Consider the following 20,912-nt stretch of genomic DNA (forward strand, 5'->3'; position numbering starts at 1 on the left):
GAGAATGGTTCTGGTTTCTTGGTCTTTTTTTTTTTTTTCCAGACAGGGTCTCATTCTGTTGCCCAGGCTAAAGTGCAGTGGCTCAGTCATAGCTCACTGCACCTCAAACTTCTGGGCTCAAGCAATCCTGCCTCAGCCTCCCAAGTAGGGACTACAGGCACGCCACCACACTCAGCTCACTCACCATCTTTTTTGATCATTTAAATACTTCACAAAACTTGACTTTGTCCAGAAAGTCATCCTGGATTAATCAGAAAAGAATGGCAACTTGCCATGGCTCAGCCCCATCACCTTAGTTTTTAAAATAAAACTTACAACATTGCTGTCCTCAGTTGTGCATTTGTCTTTGCCTTTACCCTTGAAGTGGACTTACCATGACCTGTAGTGGCCATCTCCAAATGTTGGACTTGGACACAGACAGCCCTTTGTAGAGGGTGTGGTTCTGCTTTGCATTGATTGGGATTAGCACTGCATATAATTAGGGGCTTTGTAAGTGCTCTGCAGGCTTTTCTCAGAAACCCTTCTTACACCTAGGTTTTCCATCCTTAAGAAAAACATATTCACTGAATTTCCCTAAGATTTCTCACATTTATCTGGGGTGCTTCACTCTTGCCCCTTTCCTTTACTTTTTTTTTATTATTGTTTTTTATTTTTTATGTTTTCTTTCCCCTTAACTTCAGCTTTTGACCTTTCCTTTACTTTTGAAAAGGTTTTTCTTCTCTGTCCCCTTCTATTAGTTTCCTACTGCTGCCACGACAAAGTACTAGAGACTGGATGCCTTTAAACAACAGAAATGTATTGTTCTGGAGGCCAGAAGTCCAAAATCAAGGTGTCGGCAAGGGCTGTGCTCTCTGATGGTTCTAGGGGAGGGTCCTTCCTTGCCGCTTGTAGCTTCTGGTGCTCCTTGACTTGCAGCCACATCGTGCCAGTCACATGGCTGTGTTCTCTCTGTGGGTCTGTCTCTGGATCCAGATTTCTCATTTTTATAAGGACAAGTCAAATTGGATTAGGGCCTACCCTAATAACCTCATTTTAACTTGATTTGTGTCTGTAAAGACGCTGTTTCCAAATGAGGTCAGATTCGGAGTTACTGGTGGTCAGGACTTCAACATATCTTTTTGGGAAAGACACAGTTCAAGCCCATAACACCCCCCAATTCAATGCACACTTAAAGGTTCTATCCATGAATTCCCCAAATTGACTCACAGACCTTTTACTGAGTCACTGCTTCATGCCAGAGTTTGTGTTCTCTGTGCCTCAAAGCAGATCACTGTCCACCTTCAGACAAGCCCACACATGCTGTTAGCATTCAGGTACCAAGTAAGAGGGGCCCCATCCCTCTCTGCTGCTTCCAGGGAGAGGAGGATGGGGAGAAGCAAGATGCACACTGAGCTTAGCCTTGAGCCACTCAGAGGCAGAGCCTGGTCCCTGCGTCGTCTCCTGGAGTCACCCTTGGTTGGGGCAGGGGCCAGGCTACTTTCTGCAGAAACTTGACAAATGAAATGCAACATGACATGATAAAATGTGGAATCCAAGAGGGCCATGGGAAATAGTTTTTTATTAAGCAACAGGGCTGCCCTGTTGTAATTTTGTGACGGCCATAAAACTGTTTAGGGTCCCCACAGCATGGGGATCTTTTATATTAAACAGCTTTCACAAACCCTGAATGAGTTCCAGATTCTGAGACTCTGGAAATTCAGTCCCCTCTCCTTTTCTTTTAGTGGTGAAATTTTTTCTTTGTTGAGGTATGATTTACATAAAGTAAAATACTGTTCTCTTAAGAGCACAGTTTGATTGAGTTTTGACAGAACATTTCCATTACCCCAGAAAGTTCTCTCAGGACCCTTTCCGGTCAACTGCCCCTACCACCTCAGAGACAACCACTCTTCTGATTGCTATCACCATAGATTAGTATTGCTTTTAAAAAGAATTAGAGACCAATGAAATCATATAGCATGCATGCTTTTGTATATGGCATTTTTCCTTCAGTACAGTTTTTGAGGTTCATTCATGGTTTTGCATGGATCAGTTTTTTTTTTTCTCTTTTCTTGCTGAGAAATATTCCTTTGTATGGATGGCCCATAGTTCATTTATCTTTTCTTCTGTTGATGGTCAGTTTGGGCTATTATGAAGAAAACTGCTACAGATATTTTTGTACAAGTGTTTTGTGGGCATGTGCGTTCGTTTCTGTTGGATGTATACCTAAGGGGTGCAGTTGCTAGGTCGTATGTTGGGTGTATGTTTATTTTGTTAGGTGCTTGATAATGGCTCTCTTGAAAGAGGGGGATCAATCCCATTTGTAAGGCTCCTGTTTTCTGGTTAGCAGACTTTTCCAAAGCTTGTTAGTTAGCTATAGCATTGCATTACTTTGTTTTAGAAGAAAATACCATTATGGGCCCTGGTTCTCACTGTGGATTTGTGAATGTTCTGTCTCAATAGTTTCCTGCTGGTCCTGGATCCTGAGCTTTTCCTGAAAGTCTTTTCTGCAGGACCTGCTCCACTGAGATTCCTTAACATGCAGGGTCCCTAGTATCTTTGAGTTCAAACTAGTAGGCCTCTTTGTGCTGATTGAAAAAAATGAACAGATTTGCTTGCTGGCCAGATAAGCTTTTAGTTATTCAGCAAGAGATCTGTACATTTAGTCATAATTGTCCTTTAGTTTTTAGCTGATTATTTAGTCAATGCTGTGGAATGTTGGGAGTCCTTCCAGATAATTAAGACTGTAGGCTCTAGCGTGCAGTCTGCCCACTGATGAAACTAGGGGGTCTCGTGGCCCAGTTCTCGTGCTCACTGAGCACTCAGCTGAGCTGAGGCCTCTCATTTGGGCTCTGGAGTCTTAGTGGGTTATTTCCTCGTAGGTCCTGTTTTGCTGCGTTCCTACTGTCTCTACGTTCTCCTGCTTGCCATCAATGGAGTGACTGAGTGCTTCACATTTGCTGCCATGAGCAAAGAGGAGGTCGACAGGTAGGTAACCTAGAAGGTACACCTTCAATCATGGCCTTCAGCGAAAATGAAGTAACTTGCCAATCTTGTGCTTCGCATCTTGGGCTGGCTCACGTAGAAGTTTGGTGACTTTGTTTGCTACACAGTAGTTGAGAACTAGAATCTCAACCAGCAGGTCCCAGCCCAGACTGATGAGATTCTTGTAGTCCCCCTGGTCTCCTCCTACCCAGCTGAATCAGAATTTCAGGAGGCTTGAGCCCGGGAATCTATTTTATTACACAGCTCCAGGCAATTCTGACTCTAGGGCTGTGGAAACTGCTGTTCCAGACCAGCTTTCATAGTAAAGACTCTGCCAAGCACTGTGACCCAGTGTACACTTAGGGCATGGAACCGAAACAAGGGTTCACAAAGCAGGAAGTACCCCAATTCTGCACAGGACACACTGATGCCTTCTATTCTATTTTATTTTTCAAAAATGCCATGTCACGACCTACTAAATTGACTTCCCAGCCTGCTAGTAGTTCACAACTCATAGTTTTAAAATAGTGGTCTAGACATGGTTTTCACCTCAGATAGTTAAATTTATAGCTGTGGAACTGCTTTGAGACTATCCTTTTATGCCCCCCATGGATGAAAAGGTCTATTTAAGTTTAACTTTGAAAATATAGCATTTTTATTTGAAAACTGCTTCTAACATTGAATAATTTAAAAATATAATTTAAAACATGCTATGTGAGGCACTGTAGCATAGTGGAAAGGGCCTGGACTAGGAGTATATCTCTTTGCAGGGAATCTTGTTACAACAACTTCAGCATTAATGTTGAGGGGGTGAGTCAACACTACACCCATTTAAAATGTTAACAAAAAGAAACTTGCAACCAAATTATGAGGGAATATAGACAGTGGCTGGTTGCTTGCTTTCTTCTACTATTGTCTTCAACCAAAGGAAACAACTTTTTAAGTTAGTTGTGATGGAATTTTGATACTATATAAACATCTAGAAAATTATTTTCAGGTATTGGTCAACATAGAAAAAAAACAGAGCTAGAGTACTTTCTAATACAGTTCTCATCTGAGGTAACTCACTTCCTCTTAGAGCATAATGTGACTTTAAGCTCACTCTTCAGACATGTATAAAACACAACAGCTCCAGTTCTATCTGGGCCCCGTGGCCCCAGTCCCCAGTGTTGGTCTGAGCACATGGAACACCTGGGCTTGTCAGAAACCCTGGCATTTTTTCCAGCCCTGTGTCTTTAACCAGACATAAAAACTCTAACAAGGATTTTTATAGTAGAATAAATGGCTTAGTTAAATGTTACAATCGATTATAATGACTTTACATTGGACATTTCAGATTCTGAATTGAAAAAAAAGTATTGATAAAAACATGGGCTTTTACTTAACCATCTTCAGGTTAACCAATGTCTTTACAAATAAAAATAGAGTATTTGGTTGGATATGAAATATTAGAACATCCTTTGAATTGCAAGTTGCTCTTTTTTTAAAAAAATAATTGCATCTATAGAATCTGATTGATGGATTTTTTTATTATACCATATTGAATTTTCTGTTTTATTAAGGCTGTTTCATTTTCTTTTGCTCATTTGACACATAATTTTGAGCATCTACTCTCTAACAGGCATTGTTTTAAGCTCTAGGAATACAGTGATGAACAAGACAGATGAGATCTCTGCTCTTCTGGAGTTGACAGTGGGGGAGGCAGATAGCAAACAAGTAAATTAATAAGAAAATGTTTCAGACAAGACCATAAGAGACCAAAAAAAAAAAAAAAAAAGGAAATGTTATGCTGATAAATAAAACAGGGTTAGATAGTGAGCAGTAGGTGTCCTTTAGATTGAGTAAGCTGGGCAGGCCCGTGTATCACAGTGGCATTTAAGCTGAGGCCTGGATGACTGAGAAGATGGTCAAAGATGGGGGCAGGCTGGGTGTGGTGGCTCACACCTGTAATCCCAGCACTTTGGGAGGCCAAGGCAGGAGGATCACTTGAGGCCAGGAGTTCGAGACCCTGTCTCTAAAGAAATAAGAAAGATTAGCCAGGCATGGTAGTGCACGCCTGTAGTCCTAGCTACTCAGGAGATTGAGGTGGGAGGATTGCTTGAGCCCAAGAGTTCAAGGTTGCAGTGAGCTATGATGAAGCCACTGCACTCTAGCCTAGGCAACAGAGCAAGACCCTGTATCAAAAAAAAAAAAAAAAAAAAAAGATGGGGCAGAGCCTTCCAGGCAGAGGGGTGAGTAGATGAGTAGTGCAGAGGCCCAAGTTGACAGCTCCTTTGTCTGATTTGTTGGCCCTTGAATGCCATCACTGCCTCCATAATTGTCAATGAAGGATGAGTATGATCTCACTTTGGCACTAAAGAGATCTTTTTCATGGCTGCAAAGGCAATATTGTATGGCCATGCCTTGATGTATTCAACTAGCACCCAGGGGGGGATGCTTCAGTTGGTGCTGCAGTTGGTATCCTTGACCATCCATCTTTTAATAAGTCTGATTTTAAGTCCCAAGTCTTCTTTGGACTGTGGAGAAATAAGCATTCATAAATAATTTACTGTTTATGTTAACCAAACCTTATAAAATAGCCATATTATCACTTATTAATCATTTTGCTTTGATTTAAAAGTGGTATTTTAATTGTATGTTTAAAAATTCTCATTTTTTTCCTGAAGTGGATTATGCCTTCATAGCTATAGATCTGTGAATTTTGGAAAGTTCAACAGCTGCAGAGCCTCTTCTAGTGACAGACAGTGGACCTTGTCATTAACAGCTTCTCCCAAATGGCCAAAGAGGCTGCACTGTTGAATGCATCTCGCTTGAATTAGCATGAATTAGCTATTGGTGGCCTTTTTGTTATGACAAGAGGCCTGTTTGCCATTCTGTGGCGAACGTATCTTGCTCTTACTCTGCAAATCTATATTTTGCTCTTGCTCTGTAAACCTGTCTGGTCCTTCCTCAATAAACTTCATTTCATGCTTGCAAAAAAGAATTAGCTATTGGCTTCATTCATTATTGTTATTTTACTTGGAGTTGGGTGAGGATGACTTTGACAATTTGTGAATCTGTGGCGTAAACTCCAAGAATTGGTACAGTAGACCTTTCTGAGATAGTTTCTGAAAAAATAACAGATTACATATCTGCCTCTTTTTGAAAAAGAGGTCAAAGTACTGGTCTATGATAGATCCCACGTCAGTGGCTCATTATGAAGTTGGCCATTCCGATCACTGATTAATAGTGAAAAAACTGCCCTTGTGTAGATGTGGACTCTTGTGTTTCTACTGCTCATTAAAGGAGACTGTCTCTTGACTGAGAAGTAAATAAACTCCCTCTCTGGAATCCTGGATGAAAGCACACCTCCCCTGTTGTGTGTGTTTGTGTGTGGTATTCTTAACACCCACTTTGATAAAGTGTATCTTCGTAGAACCTTGGGATTCATCAGCCTAAGGACCTATACCTGGGCATTCAGGGGACACAGTGGCTTTCTCACCACCCCTCATGTGCAGAACTTGGGTGGTGGCTTCTGAGGTTACCTAACCTAGCAGACACAGCTTGGGAACCTAAAGAGTTTGGTTCCCTCAACAACTATATACTTTAAAAAAAAAAAAATTAAGAGTTGGGGTCTTCAGCCTGAGCAAGAGCGAGACCCTGTCTCTACTAAAAATAGAAAGAAATGATCTGGACAGCTAAAAATATATAGAAAAAATTAGCCAGGCATGGTGGCACATGCCTGTAGTCCCAGCTACTCCGGAGGCTGAGGCAGGGGGATCACTTGAGCCCAAGAGTTTGAGGTTACTGTGAGCTAGGCTGATGCCATGGCACTCTAGCCCAGGCAATGGAGCAAGACTCTGTCTCAAAAAAAAAAAAAAAAAGAGTTGGGGTCTTGCACTGGGCACAGTGGCTCATGCCTGTAATCCTAGCACTCTGGGAGGCCGAGGCGGGAGGATTGCTCAAGATCAGGAGTTTGAGACCAGCCTGAGCAAGAGCGAGACCCTGTCTCTACTAAAAAAATAGAAAGAAATTAACCGGACAACTAAAAATATATAGAAAAAATTAGCCAGGCATGGTGGCACATGCCTGTAGTCTCAGCTACTTGGGAGGCTGAGGCAGTAGGATTGCTTGAGCCTAAGAGTTTGAGGTTGCTGTGGGCTAGGCTGATGCCATGGCACTCTAGCCCAGGCAACAGAGTGAGACTCTGTCTCAAGAAAAAAAAAAAAAAAGAGTTGGAGTCTTGATATATTGCCCAGGCTGGTCTCAAACTCCTGGGCTCAAATGATCCTCTCATCTCAGCCTCACAAGTAGCTGGGACTACTGGTGTGCACCACCACACCCAGCTTACAACTGTATACTTAGAGTGCCTGCTATGTGCTAGGCAGAAACCACTGGTGGGGGAATTTTGTTCATGGCTATACCACGAGCCTTTTGGAGGACCATGGGAGCTATTTTATGTTTGCTGAGACTCAGTTTCCCTTTCGGAGATCTGAAAATAACTAAGTGATATGCTGCTTTGAAATGAGAGAAGTGAAAGGAATAGTGTAATCCACTCAGCTCCAGGATCCGAAGAGCTCTAGAGATACAGGGAGTGGGAGGAAAGATGTATAAGAGTCTGGAAAACACCAAAAGTGATCCAGGCTTTGATCCCAATTCACATTTCATGTTGGAAGCCAGTTACTTGCTTTGAGTGAAGTCTGGAGCCCAAGGTTACTGGTGCTGCATTTCCCAGGGAAGCAGCGTGGGGTGCTGAAGCTTAGGGGCCAGGAGTCAGGTTGGAGTGTTGCCTGCTCGTTACACAAATTACTCAGCCTCTCTGCTGGTTCCCATGTCTGTAAAATAAATCCAAGCTTCATAGAGTAAGGGTCGTGTGTGTTCATTCACCAGTATGTCCCCAGCACTACTCGTGGGGCCTGTCACAGAGTTAGCATCTAATATATAATCATTACGCGGGTCACATTCTTGTGCCTCACATTGGAAACTTGGGCTGAACAGGATTTTTATGTATTTTGATCACAAAGTATCACTTCACCAATTATTATCTTTAAAAAACATAAATATCTTGAGTTTATTTTCTTACTCTTCTGTGCAGGGGTCAGAGGGACAGGGAATTTCCATGTTAATCCATGTAGCATCCAATGTTATGAAAACCTGGATTATGGGAACTCAGCTGGAGTTATGGGAACTCAGTTTCTTTCTGTGAGTTGATGTTCGTGGCCACTTTTTTTGCAGCAGTCTTGTCTTGGGGCAAGGTACCCATGACCTGGCTTATCTCCCTCTCCCCAGGTACAATTTCACGATGCTGGCCCTGTCATCCTCATTCCTCGTGTTGTCCTGTATCCTGACCCGCTGGTGTGGCAGCGTGGGCTTCATCTTGGCCAACTGCTTTAACATGGGCATTCGGATCACACAGAGCCTTTTCTTCATCCACCGCTACTACCGAGAGAGCCCCTACAGGCCCCTGGCCGGCCTGCACCTGTCACCAGTCCTCCTCGGGGTGTTTGCCCTCAGTGGTGGGATTACTGGTGTTTCGGAGGTGAGACTCCCTGCAGCTTTCACACCACGTGCTTCTGGGGGCCGTCCCACTGTCCCTCCCTCTAGGCCCTCTTGCCCTGCCTAAACCAACTGGACACGTTTCCTCCTCTTATCCCCTCCCCAGGCCTCCAGGGCAGCGTCCTTTGGTAGACGTGACAAAAGAATGTTTCCGGTGGGGAGAGAGTAGACCCACAGTGTGTGGTTGCCGTGCCTTTTATGTGAGTTGGAATCTGGAACCGTAGCTGCCTTCCCTGGGTCGTCCCAGGGGAAGGAGGCGGAGACTGAGGAGCGGGCACTAACGGTGGCTCCTCTCCCCAGGTGCTCCTCTGCTGTGAGCGGGGCTGGCCAGCCAGGCTGGCGCACGTTGCCGTGGGGGCCTTCTGCTTGGGAATGACCCTCGGAACAGCATGCCTCACGGAGACCAAGCTGGTCCATTTTCTCAGGACTCAGTTAGGAATGTCCAGACTCACTGACAAAACGACGTGACTCAGAGATGCTTTGACGCCTGTGGCGCCAGGACCAGCCACGGGGCAGTTCTGTGGGCGGAACACATACTCTGCGTAAAAGCGCTCTGGGGGCTGTGCAGTGCAGTGAGGGCAACCCCGGAGGCGAGATGTCAGAGAGAACTGCCGATGAAACACCTGCCATCCAGCTGACGTCTCCAACAGGAAGGACGAGATTCATTTTGAAGTGAAGACCAAAAAGCTCTGTGAAAATAGATAAGATTTCTTTCATCATTTTGTTTTAATCAGCATTGTCTTTTTTTATTAAAAATGTATTAATTCCTTTTGGATGGGATTGACTTTCGGAGCTACGTGCTCTAAGAAACCGTATCTTAGATGTTAATAGTTAACAACCATCTGGCCCAGAAGAAGAGATGTAGCCATGTTACTATGCCCTTCACAGGAATATTTCATTTCTTCTGTGAAAGAAGGAAGGAGACGTGATGTTATGCACCAGACAAGGACAAAGTGTGGCCCTGGAGTTGCGGCTTTCCCCGCATCAACACTGTGGGCTGAGTTTTTGGAGAAGGAAAAATGTTACTCAGTGAGATATCCAAGAATTGAAATCGTGAAGCTTTTCCTATCATGTTTCCCAGAACGAGTTAGGGAGAATGTCACCTATCATGGTCCCACTGTGTCCCCCAGGCCAGCCTTCCCCAGAGCGGGCCCTCAGGATTTGTTGATTGAAGGGTGGGTAGAAGCTGACTGGAGACTCCTGGTCTGGCCACCTGACAGAGGGGGACTCTGAAGGACACTGATGCTGTGGGAGCTGCTCTGCAGCTTCTGTAACTTCTCACGTGGAAATTGTACAGACAACAACTAAGGTTGAACAGTTGTATCTTTTTATCCTGAGAATAAGACAGGGTAAATTTTATATCGCAAGTATTACTGAGTCAGGCCCTTTCCACTGACCCACTATTTCCAGCACTGGTCAGTACAACTGAATCCCAGCCCCAGGATAAGAGTGGCAGGCTGGGGGGCTGGTCCTCCAAGCTGCAGTGGGAGCCCAGGCTCTCTGCACCTGGCACCGTGTACCCTGCAGGTGAGATCATCGAGCATTGTTCCAGCGCGGTAAAGTGTTTTCCTTTTTTCATCAGTGTATTAATTCCTTTTGGATATGATTGCCCTTTGGAGCTACATGCACAAACTTTATCTTGGACATTAATATTAATAGTTAATAGTCCTCTGGACAATGTCCTCAAACCTTCCATGTTTACACCCAGAGAGAGGGCCAGGAAGGGCAACTCATATCATGCATTAAAATGTATACATTTAAATCTACTTGCCAAGGGGCCAAGGATCAAGACCTAGCAGCACTCCAAGACCGGGGCCCAGTCACCTTGGCATGTTTTTATCTACTCAGAGGGAGAATGCTCAGCACTAGCTGGGGGAAAGTAGCTCAATACAAGGTGTCCTGAGCAATCAGAGGCCCTCCAATAGTGTGGCCTCAGTCATGCTTTTGTAGGGTACGGTCAGGCTGACTCAGAAAAATGGATTGTCCCATGGGGTCGGTGGGCAGCTCACACAGAAGGCGGGCAGGCCCACATGACTGTGATGCCCCAAGGTTGGCATGCCCGTTTGTCCTCCTTAGCAGGCCCAGGACCCGTCATGTGTATGGCCCGCAGCACCTGTTCTCTGCTCTAGGAGCAGAGCTGCTGTTGCACGAGCAGATTGTGACTTCCAAGGTCTTTGGGAGCAGGACCTCAAGGGTCTCGTGTCCGATGGTGGTGCTCACTGTCTCATCTCTCCCCTGCTGTCCTCTGGGGGCTGCTGTCAGGGCCAGGTCCTCTTGAAGGACGACCAGCTGGGACGGCAGCCTGGGGCCCCTTCCCACTCCTATTTCCCTGTTAATAGGAAGAGTAGTGCCCATAGCCACATGTTTTCCCGTTACTAGTACCTGCCTCCTGGGCTGTCAGCACTTTGGCGACAGGCCCTCTGCTGTTCTCTGCCCCTGGCTGCCTCCCTGAAGTTCAGTTGGCCCTGACCAGGCCTCTGGTTCTTTCCCCTGCTGGTGCCCTAGAGCTACACCTGTTAACTCAGGGCGCTTGTGTACATGTGGGCCGGGCTGCCTCACTTTACCCAAGAAGGATTTTGTAGGGGAATCACACTTTTGGCTTTAAGTACCACTTAAAATATCATGAGGCTACTTCTCCATGGAAACAAGTCTGTAAGGCACATGCTTTTATGAAAGAAAGAAGCCTCTGGTGGTGAAAATGACAATATTGCTGACTTTCTGTGCTCCTCTGGCTGCATGAGTGTTGGGCACTTCAGACTTGGCCTGGGGTCCCTCGGCAAGGGGACACTGCTGTGCTACTCGCTCAGTGACAACTCCTGGCTCTGGCGGTGCTGTCTACTCTGCCCTGTTCCCAGCTACTTCACAGCCCCATTCAAGCAGGGCCTTTCCTTCCGTCTTTTTTCTTTAATCGTGTATTCCTGTTGCTAGTTTCACATTAGTCCCCTGGTTTAAAAAGGATTAAACTATTTTCTTCACATTTTTATAAAGATTTTTCTTGTTTCATACCCCTCCTCCTCCAAAAGGGAAAAGAAATCTTCAATTTCATAAGGAAGGTGGGCAAATAGCTTGAGTACGTGAACCGTTGTGTTCCTTGTTGGAGCATCTCTCCCTCCATTGCCATTGTGACTGGGACTGTGATTCCTGACTCTGGAGGAAGGGCTGTGTCCTGGCCTGTGTGACAGAGCCTCCCGTGCCTGCCACTGAAAGGCCTGGCATCTTCTTTGCTCCTCTTCCCTTCCCACCCAAGCAGTGTTTCACATCGTTTTTGGACTTTTCTCTCTCTTATCTTCTCAGTCCAGCCGGGTCCTCATCTTTGTTTTTTTAAGAGACGGGTCTCACTCTGTTGCCCAGGCTGGAGTGCAGTGGTGCAATATCATAGCTCACTGTATTTTCAAACTCCTGGGCCAAAACAATCCTCCTGCCTCAGCCTCTAAAGTCCTGGGATTACAGGTGTGAGCCCCCGCACCCGGCCTCATTTTTTTATTAACAGCCATTCTTTGGCTAGCCATTCCAGGACTTGTTTCAGTAAAGAGTAGGGTGGGTGATTTTAGAGGGTCTAGGGCAGCCTCTTCACCCTTATATCTTCCTCAATCAGGTCATAGAATTTCTTTTCATTTGATTTAAAGGCTGTTATTCCAGAATTAGGATACTGGAAATTCAGATCCCTCAGAGGCTCGTTCACACTAAGATGTAAAATAACCCCATCAAGGATTCTTTCCTGAGCAGCTTTTGACATTGAGGAAGAGACAGGAGCTGGAAGCATCTGGAACCTGGAAGAAGAGGGACTCAGTTGAGAGAGGCTGGGCAGGCCCAGAGGTTGGAGCTCTGAGTGCTGCTGTGTGGCCTCTGGGATGGATGGAGTTCAGTTCCCATAGGGGACGTCAGGCTTGGAAGAGCCATGTCTGAAACTGGTGTGTACATGGGGTGGAGACTAGAGAAGACAAAGCATCCACCAGGGGAAACCCTTCACACACTTACAAACTGCTCTCTGGGGAAGCCAGGCCGGAGGTGTGGGTGAGCCTCTGGCATTAGGGGCAGAGCAAGACAGGTGGGCAGGGTGCTTGCCAGTGAGGAGAGAGCCCACCAGCAGCTTGGTCTTGAGAACTTTCGGGAGCTGACCCAGGGGCTCAGAAAGCTGCTTGCGCAAGGTCCTCAGTGACCGTAAGGGAGAGTTCTGGAAGGCAGACTGGAAGCAAGGAGGCCTGTAGAGCCTGTCAGGACCAGATTTGGAAAGATGATGAGCTAAGGCTCAAGCATCGGGGGTCCCCTAGAAATTTCTCCAAGACAGTGAAACACAGGGAACTGGAAGGAGACTGAACAAGGACACTACTCTAAAACATGGCTCTTATTTGCTGGATATTCCGTGAGTGTCCAGGAATTAACTGAGACTTGTGTATTTCATTTGGAAATGTGACTTCTGAGCCAATCAGATACCGATGAAAAATGACTTGTTTTACTATTATTTACTGTACCTGAGTGAATTAGCCCTTAATGTTGTAAATATTTCATTTGCTAATTAACTTTCAAGGTAGCAGGAGAGGTGCTTTATTTGAAGAATTTGAGGAGAGGGAAGACTCATCGATTTGCATTATCAGTCAGTCCCCATTACCTTGGCACAATCGGAATATTTAGTGTTATTCATTTTTAACCAGAACTGCCTGGGCATATCAGAACACAACTTGGCAAATGGGCTCTTAATGTAGTTTAGGCTCCTTTATGGGCCCAATGACGGAAGACTTATAAATACTTCTTAATTATCCTTCAGATGAATTAGCAGGAGTTGCTGTTTGCCCTTGTCCCGAAATGCAGTTGATTCTCTGCCAGTTGACTTCTTCATCCTTCTTGGGAAGCGTGGCTTCAATAGAAAGTGCTAGAGGTGAGACAGGGAATCAGGTCTTTCTTTTCGTATAAATAGATCCTCAGCAGAGTAAGCGCTCTCAGAACTCTGCCAGCCTCTGCAGGCTCCAGCGTGCTCACTTGTGGGGACCCCAGCCCCAGCTTGTCAAACCTATTGCAATATTCCGTGTCCCAAATTGAACATAACAAGCATTATGTGAGGATACAGGAGTCGTGGTTGGCTGACATGACGATATGTTCTGTAGACACTGAAAAATCAATTTTAAAGCTTTGTTTGTACTTGGAGCCAGTACATTTTGTTTCCGTCTCAATCATTTCTGAGGGGCCTGAAGAGTTGAAGGGCCCTGGATGCTGTACCTGTGAGGCCAAATGAACAAAGGGCCCTGGGCACTTAGGGGACAGGGAAGGGGGTGCCAGTGAGGCGGCCTCACTGCGAGGCTGGCAAGGCCGCGCACTGGGGCAGCTCCCAGCCCTCTCTGCTCCTCCTGGCTTCATGCTGGGGTGACTGTCATCTCCCCAGGGCCCAGCCAGTGGGACAGTGGTCAGGCTGGTGGGCAGCGAGAGGAGGAAGGCCCAGAACCGGGTGCTGCTCTCAGGTAGAGGCGGAGGTTCTTCCGTTGCTGAGGCCAGCCGTCACCTTTTCCCTCCACCGCCCCTGTGCTGAGGGCAGAGGCCCTGAAGGAGAAATGGAGCCAGCCCAGCTCATCATTACAAGGCAGCTACTGGAGGTCACAGGTCATAAGTTAGCCAGTGTCTGTGCTGCCCTGGGCTCAGGTGGGCCCTCAGCCTGACCGGCTGTCGCTAGGTGGGGGCCAGGCAGAGCAGCAGGATGCATCCGGGGTTGCCCCTTCAGCCCCAGAGGAGCTGCCCTAACAGCTGCCTTGTGAAGGTATCGCCCAGACCACCATTTGTCACATTTCCTCCCTCCCTTTAATAAATGTGTCCCAAAGTTATGACCCTGTTGACTCTACTGTCACAGTGTTGCCCTTGCCTGACAAATGGATTTGGCAGAGGCCACCTGAGCTCGCAGTGCTCAGTGGGAAAGGGACCTGAAAAATTGGCAACTCCCATTTCTGCCCTGCCACCAGCCTCTCACTTTCAGTGTCATCTGCACCCATCCCATTCCAGGTTGGGGCCTTGGAAAGGGCTTGGGCGCCGTCAGCGCAGTCAGCGAGCAGTGACTAATTAAGACACAACTGCATTAGTCACGTTGGAGGTGACAACTGAGCAGCATGTTTCTGGTTCGTGTCGGGGAGATCCTGACACACTTTCCAGTTATGTGGAACTAATAGTGTGCAGCTTCTCCACGGCCGTGTCGGGTGGGAGAGAAGGGAGGGTCTGAAAGGAAAGCATGACGCACTGTGGGCCGCGTCGATTTTGTTCCCGGCTCACCTGCTCCTCCGTTGCCCTCTCTCTTGAAAATCAGGAAAGGTGACATCAGGGGGTGGCTGAGGGGTGCCAGAGGAACCCTTTCAGAAGGTGTTTGTTTTCCACCACTGTTCTCAGGAGAGTGGTGAGACAACTCGGAGGGGAGCTGGTGACACAGGGGCCTTGGTCCTGTCCGCAGGTGCAGTGGAAAACTCTAGCCTCCCCGACCTCGGAGCGCACTCTTATCTACCTTCGTCAGACCAGAACATCAAGACACTGTAGCCAGAAGAAAAACAGGGATGTTTTCCTCCACACGTAATCCCAACCAAATTAGAGAATGTTGCCAAAATAGCTTTCCTTTTTGTTTCCCCTAGGGCATTAGCACAACAATTTTATGAGCAAACCAGGTTAGCATAGTACATTTTTATGTTCCTGAACTAGAGCTGAAGATCCCTCTCTTCCCTGCATGGCTTCTGAGATCCCTAAGTGGTGTCTCTCTAATGACAAGAGAGTGTTCTTGCAGGTGTGCAGATGTCAGGCTGCAGGGGGCAATAGAAGGGACAGAGCCATTTGCATTTGTTTCTTTTGTAGCGCTGAGTGAAACTGTGTGGCGCTCTGGCTGCCTGGCAGGGCTGATGGGGACGATGCCCAAGCACGCTGGCGACTGGTCTTCACCTCCTCCCTGCTCTGCCTGCAGCAAACCTGCGAACACAGGGCCGGGGGCCACGCTCTGCGTGGAAGGACCCCAGAGGTGTCCTGCCCTTTGCATTTCTTCTATCTGCACCATCACGGGAGAAATCCACACGTGCCCATGTCTGTCTGGTTTTTTTTTTCACCTTCTCAACACAGGGTGAATGTCTGTCTTTTGAAATATGCAAGCAGGGATGCGTTTCCTGTGTATTTAGTTTTCTAAATGGCACATGACGTTGCATACGTGCCTTCAGTTATATCCCACCTCACTGCCCTTCTCTAACTCAGCTGGGTGACCTTGAACAAGTCTCCCTCATTCCAGTGACAAAGCACTGAGTATGTACCAACATGTTTTACATGTTAGCTGTGAAATAGTCACAATAGGCCCCATCTATTATCTACGTGTTACAGATGAGGAAACCGAGGCACAGAGAAGTGGCTTGATTTTCTCTGGGCCACACAGCTAGGAAGAAAGTGGCAGACCTGGGGTTGACCCCAGGACTGTCTGATTCCAGATCCCCCTTTAGCCCTGGGCTCAGTTCCTGCCTCTATTAGACAAGGGCACTGGGTTTGATCCGTGGTGTTAACACTGATCCTGAGAGGACCAAGGGACTATCCTGCTCCTACTGCAACTACAGCAGCACCATTTTTATCGGTTTTGGAATTTGGGGGTTAGCTTAAGAGTTTGCTTGAAAGAAGGGTTTGTTCTTACTTATTTTTTGTAAAGACAGGATCTCGCTATGTTCGAACCCTTGGCCTCAAGTGATCCTCCTGCCTCAGCCTCCCAAGTCATTGGGATTACAGGTGTGAGCCACCGCACACGGCTTATTATTTAAAAAAGAAAAAGTTTAGAACCCACAGGATTTCATTGTTTTAAATCCAACCCTGACCTCCCATGGGTCATTTTCTCCACAGTTTCTCCCCTGTCTCACTCTTCATCTCATCTTAAAGAATTTAAGGTAGCTGTTTTATGCAGGCACTATCATAAATAAATATTGGGGAGAAATAAATCCAGCTAAAAAAATATGTTGCATTACAAAGAAAGTTCTCTCTACTCCAGGACCCTGTCTGTTGGTGTCCTTGACCCTGGGCAATGCCACCAAGGAGTGGGAAGGCACCTAACTTTAGGCCTCTCAGGGCTACTTCCTCACTTTGGAATCATGGGCAGGAGATGTCGCCCCTCTGTCCCTCAGTTTCCTCATCTGTCACTACCAGGCTTTGCATGGTCCAGGGAGGGCGAAAGGAGGACAGAGGTGGAACAGGCAGATTCAGCTCCAAAAGCCTGGGGAACCACAAGCCGTAGCAAGGCCCCCAACTATCCTCTTTTCCAGCTCCCTGTGCATCCGCCCTTCTTTCCTCTTCCGGGCCCCGTGCCCGGGCAGTTCTCTCTGACACTCTGCACCTCACCTCCGTGCGTGTCCCAGGCTCTGCTCGCCTGCACCCCCACCCCCATCAATCCAATTCGAAGGCCCACTATGGCTGAGTTAGCAAAGGAGGGAGAAGGGAGGGTGTTGCAAATACAACTTCACAGCTCTTCCTTTAGCCCCACTACCCACAGATGGAACCTAAACACAGGGTCCAGCCCTATTCCCGAGCCCTGGAACCAGCCGCTGCCCAGCCTAGGCTGCTCTGTCCTCATCTCACTCCTCCTCCTTTCTTCCAACAGGCGCATTTTTTTTTTCTTTGAGAATTAAGAAGGCACGTGTGGGTGGAGGGTCCAGAGAGGGGACTGAGGCAGATCTGGAGGCCAACCCTGCTTCCTCTCTTAAGGCTGTGAATCTTTGAGCAAAGTGCTTATCCCCCTAAGCCTTGGCTCACTCATCTGAAAACAGGCACAGTAGCCCTTGGCTCACGGGGTGTGGCACGGAGTGAGAGGGTGTAGTAACGCGCTGAGCAGGGGCACCTGCTGCAGCCCAGTGGAGTCTGGGAGTGGGACTAGAAATCTGTGCCCCACAGAGGCGTCCGTTTCACCCCTACTGCTTCCTCCTCCCCACCCAGCCCCAGCACACAGAAGCCGCATCATGTGGTTGAGAGTCTGTCTTCTTGCGGTGGAAACGTTTCTTTCCCCTTTCCTTGAAGACAAAGCTGCAAGTGAAGAAGAAATGAAAAGTCTTTTTAGCCCCGCTGGCCCGGGAGGAGCTTTGAAGGGTGACGTCAGGCAGGGAGACTGCACCGAGCCAGGCATCTGGACGTGAGTCCGAGGCCTCCTTAATCCGGGAAACCCAGGGACCAGGCCCAGGGAAGCAAAGCCACAGCTGCCAGCAAATGTCCTCTTCCAGGCACATTCTGAGACTCTCCCCAGAACAAGAAGGGATGCTGCAGAAGCTTGTTAAATGATTTTCGGCAATTTCAGAAATTGCCTCAGCTGGTTGTTTAGATTTCCCTGCAGCCTAAGATTAAGACAGAAAGAAAAAAGGTGACAGGAGAGAATGTGGCTTTGTCCAGGGAGGACCAGCGGCCGAGGGTGGCTTGTGAGGAAAATGGAGAGGCCTGAGTGGGCCCGACCGCGTGTGTGGGTGGTCACAGGCACCGGCTCTCCTGGCCTCGGCTTTCCCAGGCCTGGGCCATGGTGGCCCACGAGGACACTCCTGCACCCCACACAGCCTCGCTCACCAATTGCCAATGTCCTTACCCTGAAACCACCCATCACAGGCTGATCCAAAAACTTGAATTTTTCCTCCTCACCCTAAAAAAAAAGACAACAAAAAACCACATTGTCTCCCCAGTCAGCCTCGCAGGCTTAACTTAAGCAGGCAAACGCTGCCTTTGTTTGTCATTCTTCCTTCGCTTGCGCTGGGATTTAGGATGCCAGGTTCAGATCAAATGGCTTCCTCCTCCCAGAAGCAGCTGGGAGAAAGAGACAGGCCAGAACTCAGGGTGCCCAGAGGGTGTTGTCTCGAGTGCTACTGCTAAGGTGGCATTTTCCTGAGAAGGAAAGTGTGTTCTGCCCACAGTTAGGACTCACAGATGGCAGGGAGACCTCGGATGTGTCTCAGCCCAGTGCTGAGCCTTGGGAAGGTATGAGGTCATTGACATGTGGTGTGTGATCCTGTCTGAGTAGTGGGGAACATCAGGCCATCCTCTTCCTCTTTCTGCTCCTCCTCAAAGAGCCGTGGCCTGGGCGTACCTGGTTCTGACCCGACAGTCTGCACCCGCACACCTCCTTCACTTCTGTCAGCCTCTGCAGGACACTCTCCTCAACTCTGCGGGGGCCCTGGTCCCTTTGCAGCTGGGAGACTACATTTTACCAAAATCCCACTACCTGCTGGGCCCAGGGACCTGCTGTTGATCCAGATAAACAACAGAGCTGGAAGGCTGAGAATCACTTTCCAATCCCAACCCTGCCTTTTTCTCTTTGTGAGATCCTAGGGGCACCTGCGCCTTTTCTCCACCTACAACAGGTTCTAATGCCTGCCCACTATTGCTGCAGGGCCACCGTGGGGGCCAAGGGAAAGTCAGTGGCAGCAGTTCTCCGGGGTGGACGGAGGGCTGGGCTGCCGGTGAGCCTGTGCACGCCAAGCCCGGAGCCTGGGCCCTGGCCCCATGTTCAGGCAGCGGGGCTAGGCTAGCACAGAAGTCACCATGGAGTTTAAAATACTGTAATCCCTGTCTTGTTTTTCCTGATAACAAGTGATCTTATCTCTGATATTATTATGTATTTTCATATTTCTTGCTATTAAATTACCAATTATCCTGAGGGCAGCCAGTGTCCTGCAGATAGTCACAAAAACACAGGGCCCACATCTAGCCCAAGGCCACTCCTCCACCAAGCATGTGGTGCATGCCTCTGCCCTGCTCACGCCGCCCTGCACGGTGTCCTTCTTCACCACACGGTGTGCCGCGGAAGGTTGTTCCCAGTATTTGCTATACTGTAAACTGTGTTGTAGTGAGTATCCTGACACACAGACCTCTGGGAGCCCGGACTACTTCTGCATTTTGCCTGCTGATGAATGCTGGGAGGAACCTTCACTGCCCCTCAGCCCCGATCTTATCCCTAGGGGAGCCCAGGGAGGAAGGGAACCTACCTAGGCCACACTGAGCTAATGGCCAGCCAGCCTAGAGCCAGTGGGCCAGACCACTCCTGTAGCTTGGGTTCCGTGTCTGAAAAAGGGTTTGCATAATGCCAGGCACCCCGTCAATGGTCAATATGAACTGTGACATCATGGCAGCCTGTCACTTGTTCATTCAACTGACAGTCTTTCCCACTGCAAAGAACAGGAAAACCCTGGAGGAGCAGTAGACCCTAGTGTCCCTGCTGAGCACAAGCCAGCAACGAGGCCCTGGCCCTCCAGGCTCCACGGCCTCCCCAGCCCCTGACAGGTGGGTGCACCAGGCTCAGCCACTGAGAGTGTGTGGCTGTCACAAGCAGTTACTTCCCAAGAAGGAATTCCTCTGGGTGTCAGTAAAGTCACTGATGCCCCAGCCCTCCCCTCAGAGAATCTGATTAAACAGCAGGCTGGATGGGGAACTAGGGAACAAAAGCCACTGAATAAACAAAAGTGGAACAACAGAGGCAGGATCTACGCTGGCTGCCCTCGCTCCTTACTCGGGGTGACGTGGCCTCTGCGTGCAAGTGGCTCTGGAAGGTGCTTTCTCAAGAGCCTTGTTTCCTTGCCTATGGGCGTGGGGTGGAGCCCCTGAGGCTGGAGGCTCATTTATGGTCTTTGTGGGTGCTTGAGGAGGCTTTTTGAGCTGCTCAGCTCATGGGTGGAGTCCAAGGTCTTGACAAGGTCACTCCAAGCTCGTGCCTGCTGTGAGCTCTGGCACAGACAGAGTGTGGGTTCCAGCTCCACTGTCTCCTCACCCTGTGACCTTGGGCAATTTACTCAATTTAGTCAAGCCTAGGAATGCTTTCTATCTAAATCCTACCTGCTTTTAATTTTTATTTTGATCAAAATAATACACATATGGTACATAGTTTAAAAAGTCAAACAATATTGCAGGGCTGATAACACAGAAACACCAGCTCCCCTCTTCTTGACCCGTTGTTTTCAGTTCTTTTGGCTGTTTCTTCTGTTTCCCTCTGTATTTCTAATGAGCTCTGAGAGCCGCCTCTCCACACGCTCCCTCCCCATCCTTCCAATGTCAGGATTTGGGGTAAGTTGATGTTTACTATTTACATGTTTCAAATTATATAACCATTGTTTTCTGCTAAACCAGGTAGTATTCTACTTCCTTTCTGCTACAATCCTTTGTTTTTCCTCAAGCTATAAATAATTATCTCATTTTTATTTCCTTTTTTAATTAGCACTTTATGCTCTCCCCTAAAAAATCATAAAACTCGGACCAAACACCATAAAGCTCTTCTCAACCTGAGTAAGCCCAGCAGACATCATGGATCCTGTGTTTTCCTGGAGCTATTGCTCTGGGGACCCTCAAGCCCTGCTCCACTCTCACTGGCCCATCCGTGGCCCCCTTTCTCCCTCCCCAGGGTGAAGAAACTGAAGCTCAGAGAGGTAGTGAGCTTGGGGCGGAAATGCAGGCCTCGATCAGGAGATGCA

At 47.9% G+C, this 20,912-nt stretch overlaps 1 protein-coding gene across 3 annotated transcripts in view; it reads left to right on the top strand.

Annotated features, from left to right (window-relative positions):
* The window catches only part of RFT1 (RFT1 homolog), a 34,143-nt gene extending 24,877 nt beyond the window's left edge, over window positions 1-9,266 (top strand). Inside the window, exons 11-14 of one of the 3 annotated variants that reach the window (XM_045529991.1) lie at window positions 2,859-2,964; window positions 8,230-8,479; window positions 8,603-8,696; window positions 8,797-8,882. In XM_045529991.1, the coding sequence (XP_045385947.1) occupies window positions 2,859-2,964; window positions 8,230-8,479; window positions 8,603-8,665 (419 nt within the window). In that variant the 3' untranslated portion in view covers window positions 8,666-8,696; window positions 8,797-8,882. Of the gene's footprint in view, window positions 1-2,858; window positions 2,965-8,229; window positions 8,480-8,602 lie in introns of all 3 variants that reach the window. The other 2 variants (XM_045529988.1, XM_045529990.1) reach the window with 2 other exon arrangements.
* Window positions 9,267-20,912: the final 11,646 nt, after the last annotated feature.

This window comes from Lemur catta, chromosome 18 (assembly GCF_020740605.2).
Source record: "Lemur catta isolate mLemCat1 chromosome 18, mLemCat1.pri, whole genome shotgun sequence".
Taxonomy (NCBI): Eukaryota; Metazoa; Chordata; class Mammalia; order Primates; family Lemuridae; genus Lemur; species Lemur catta.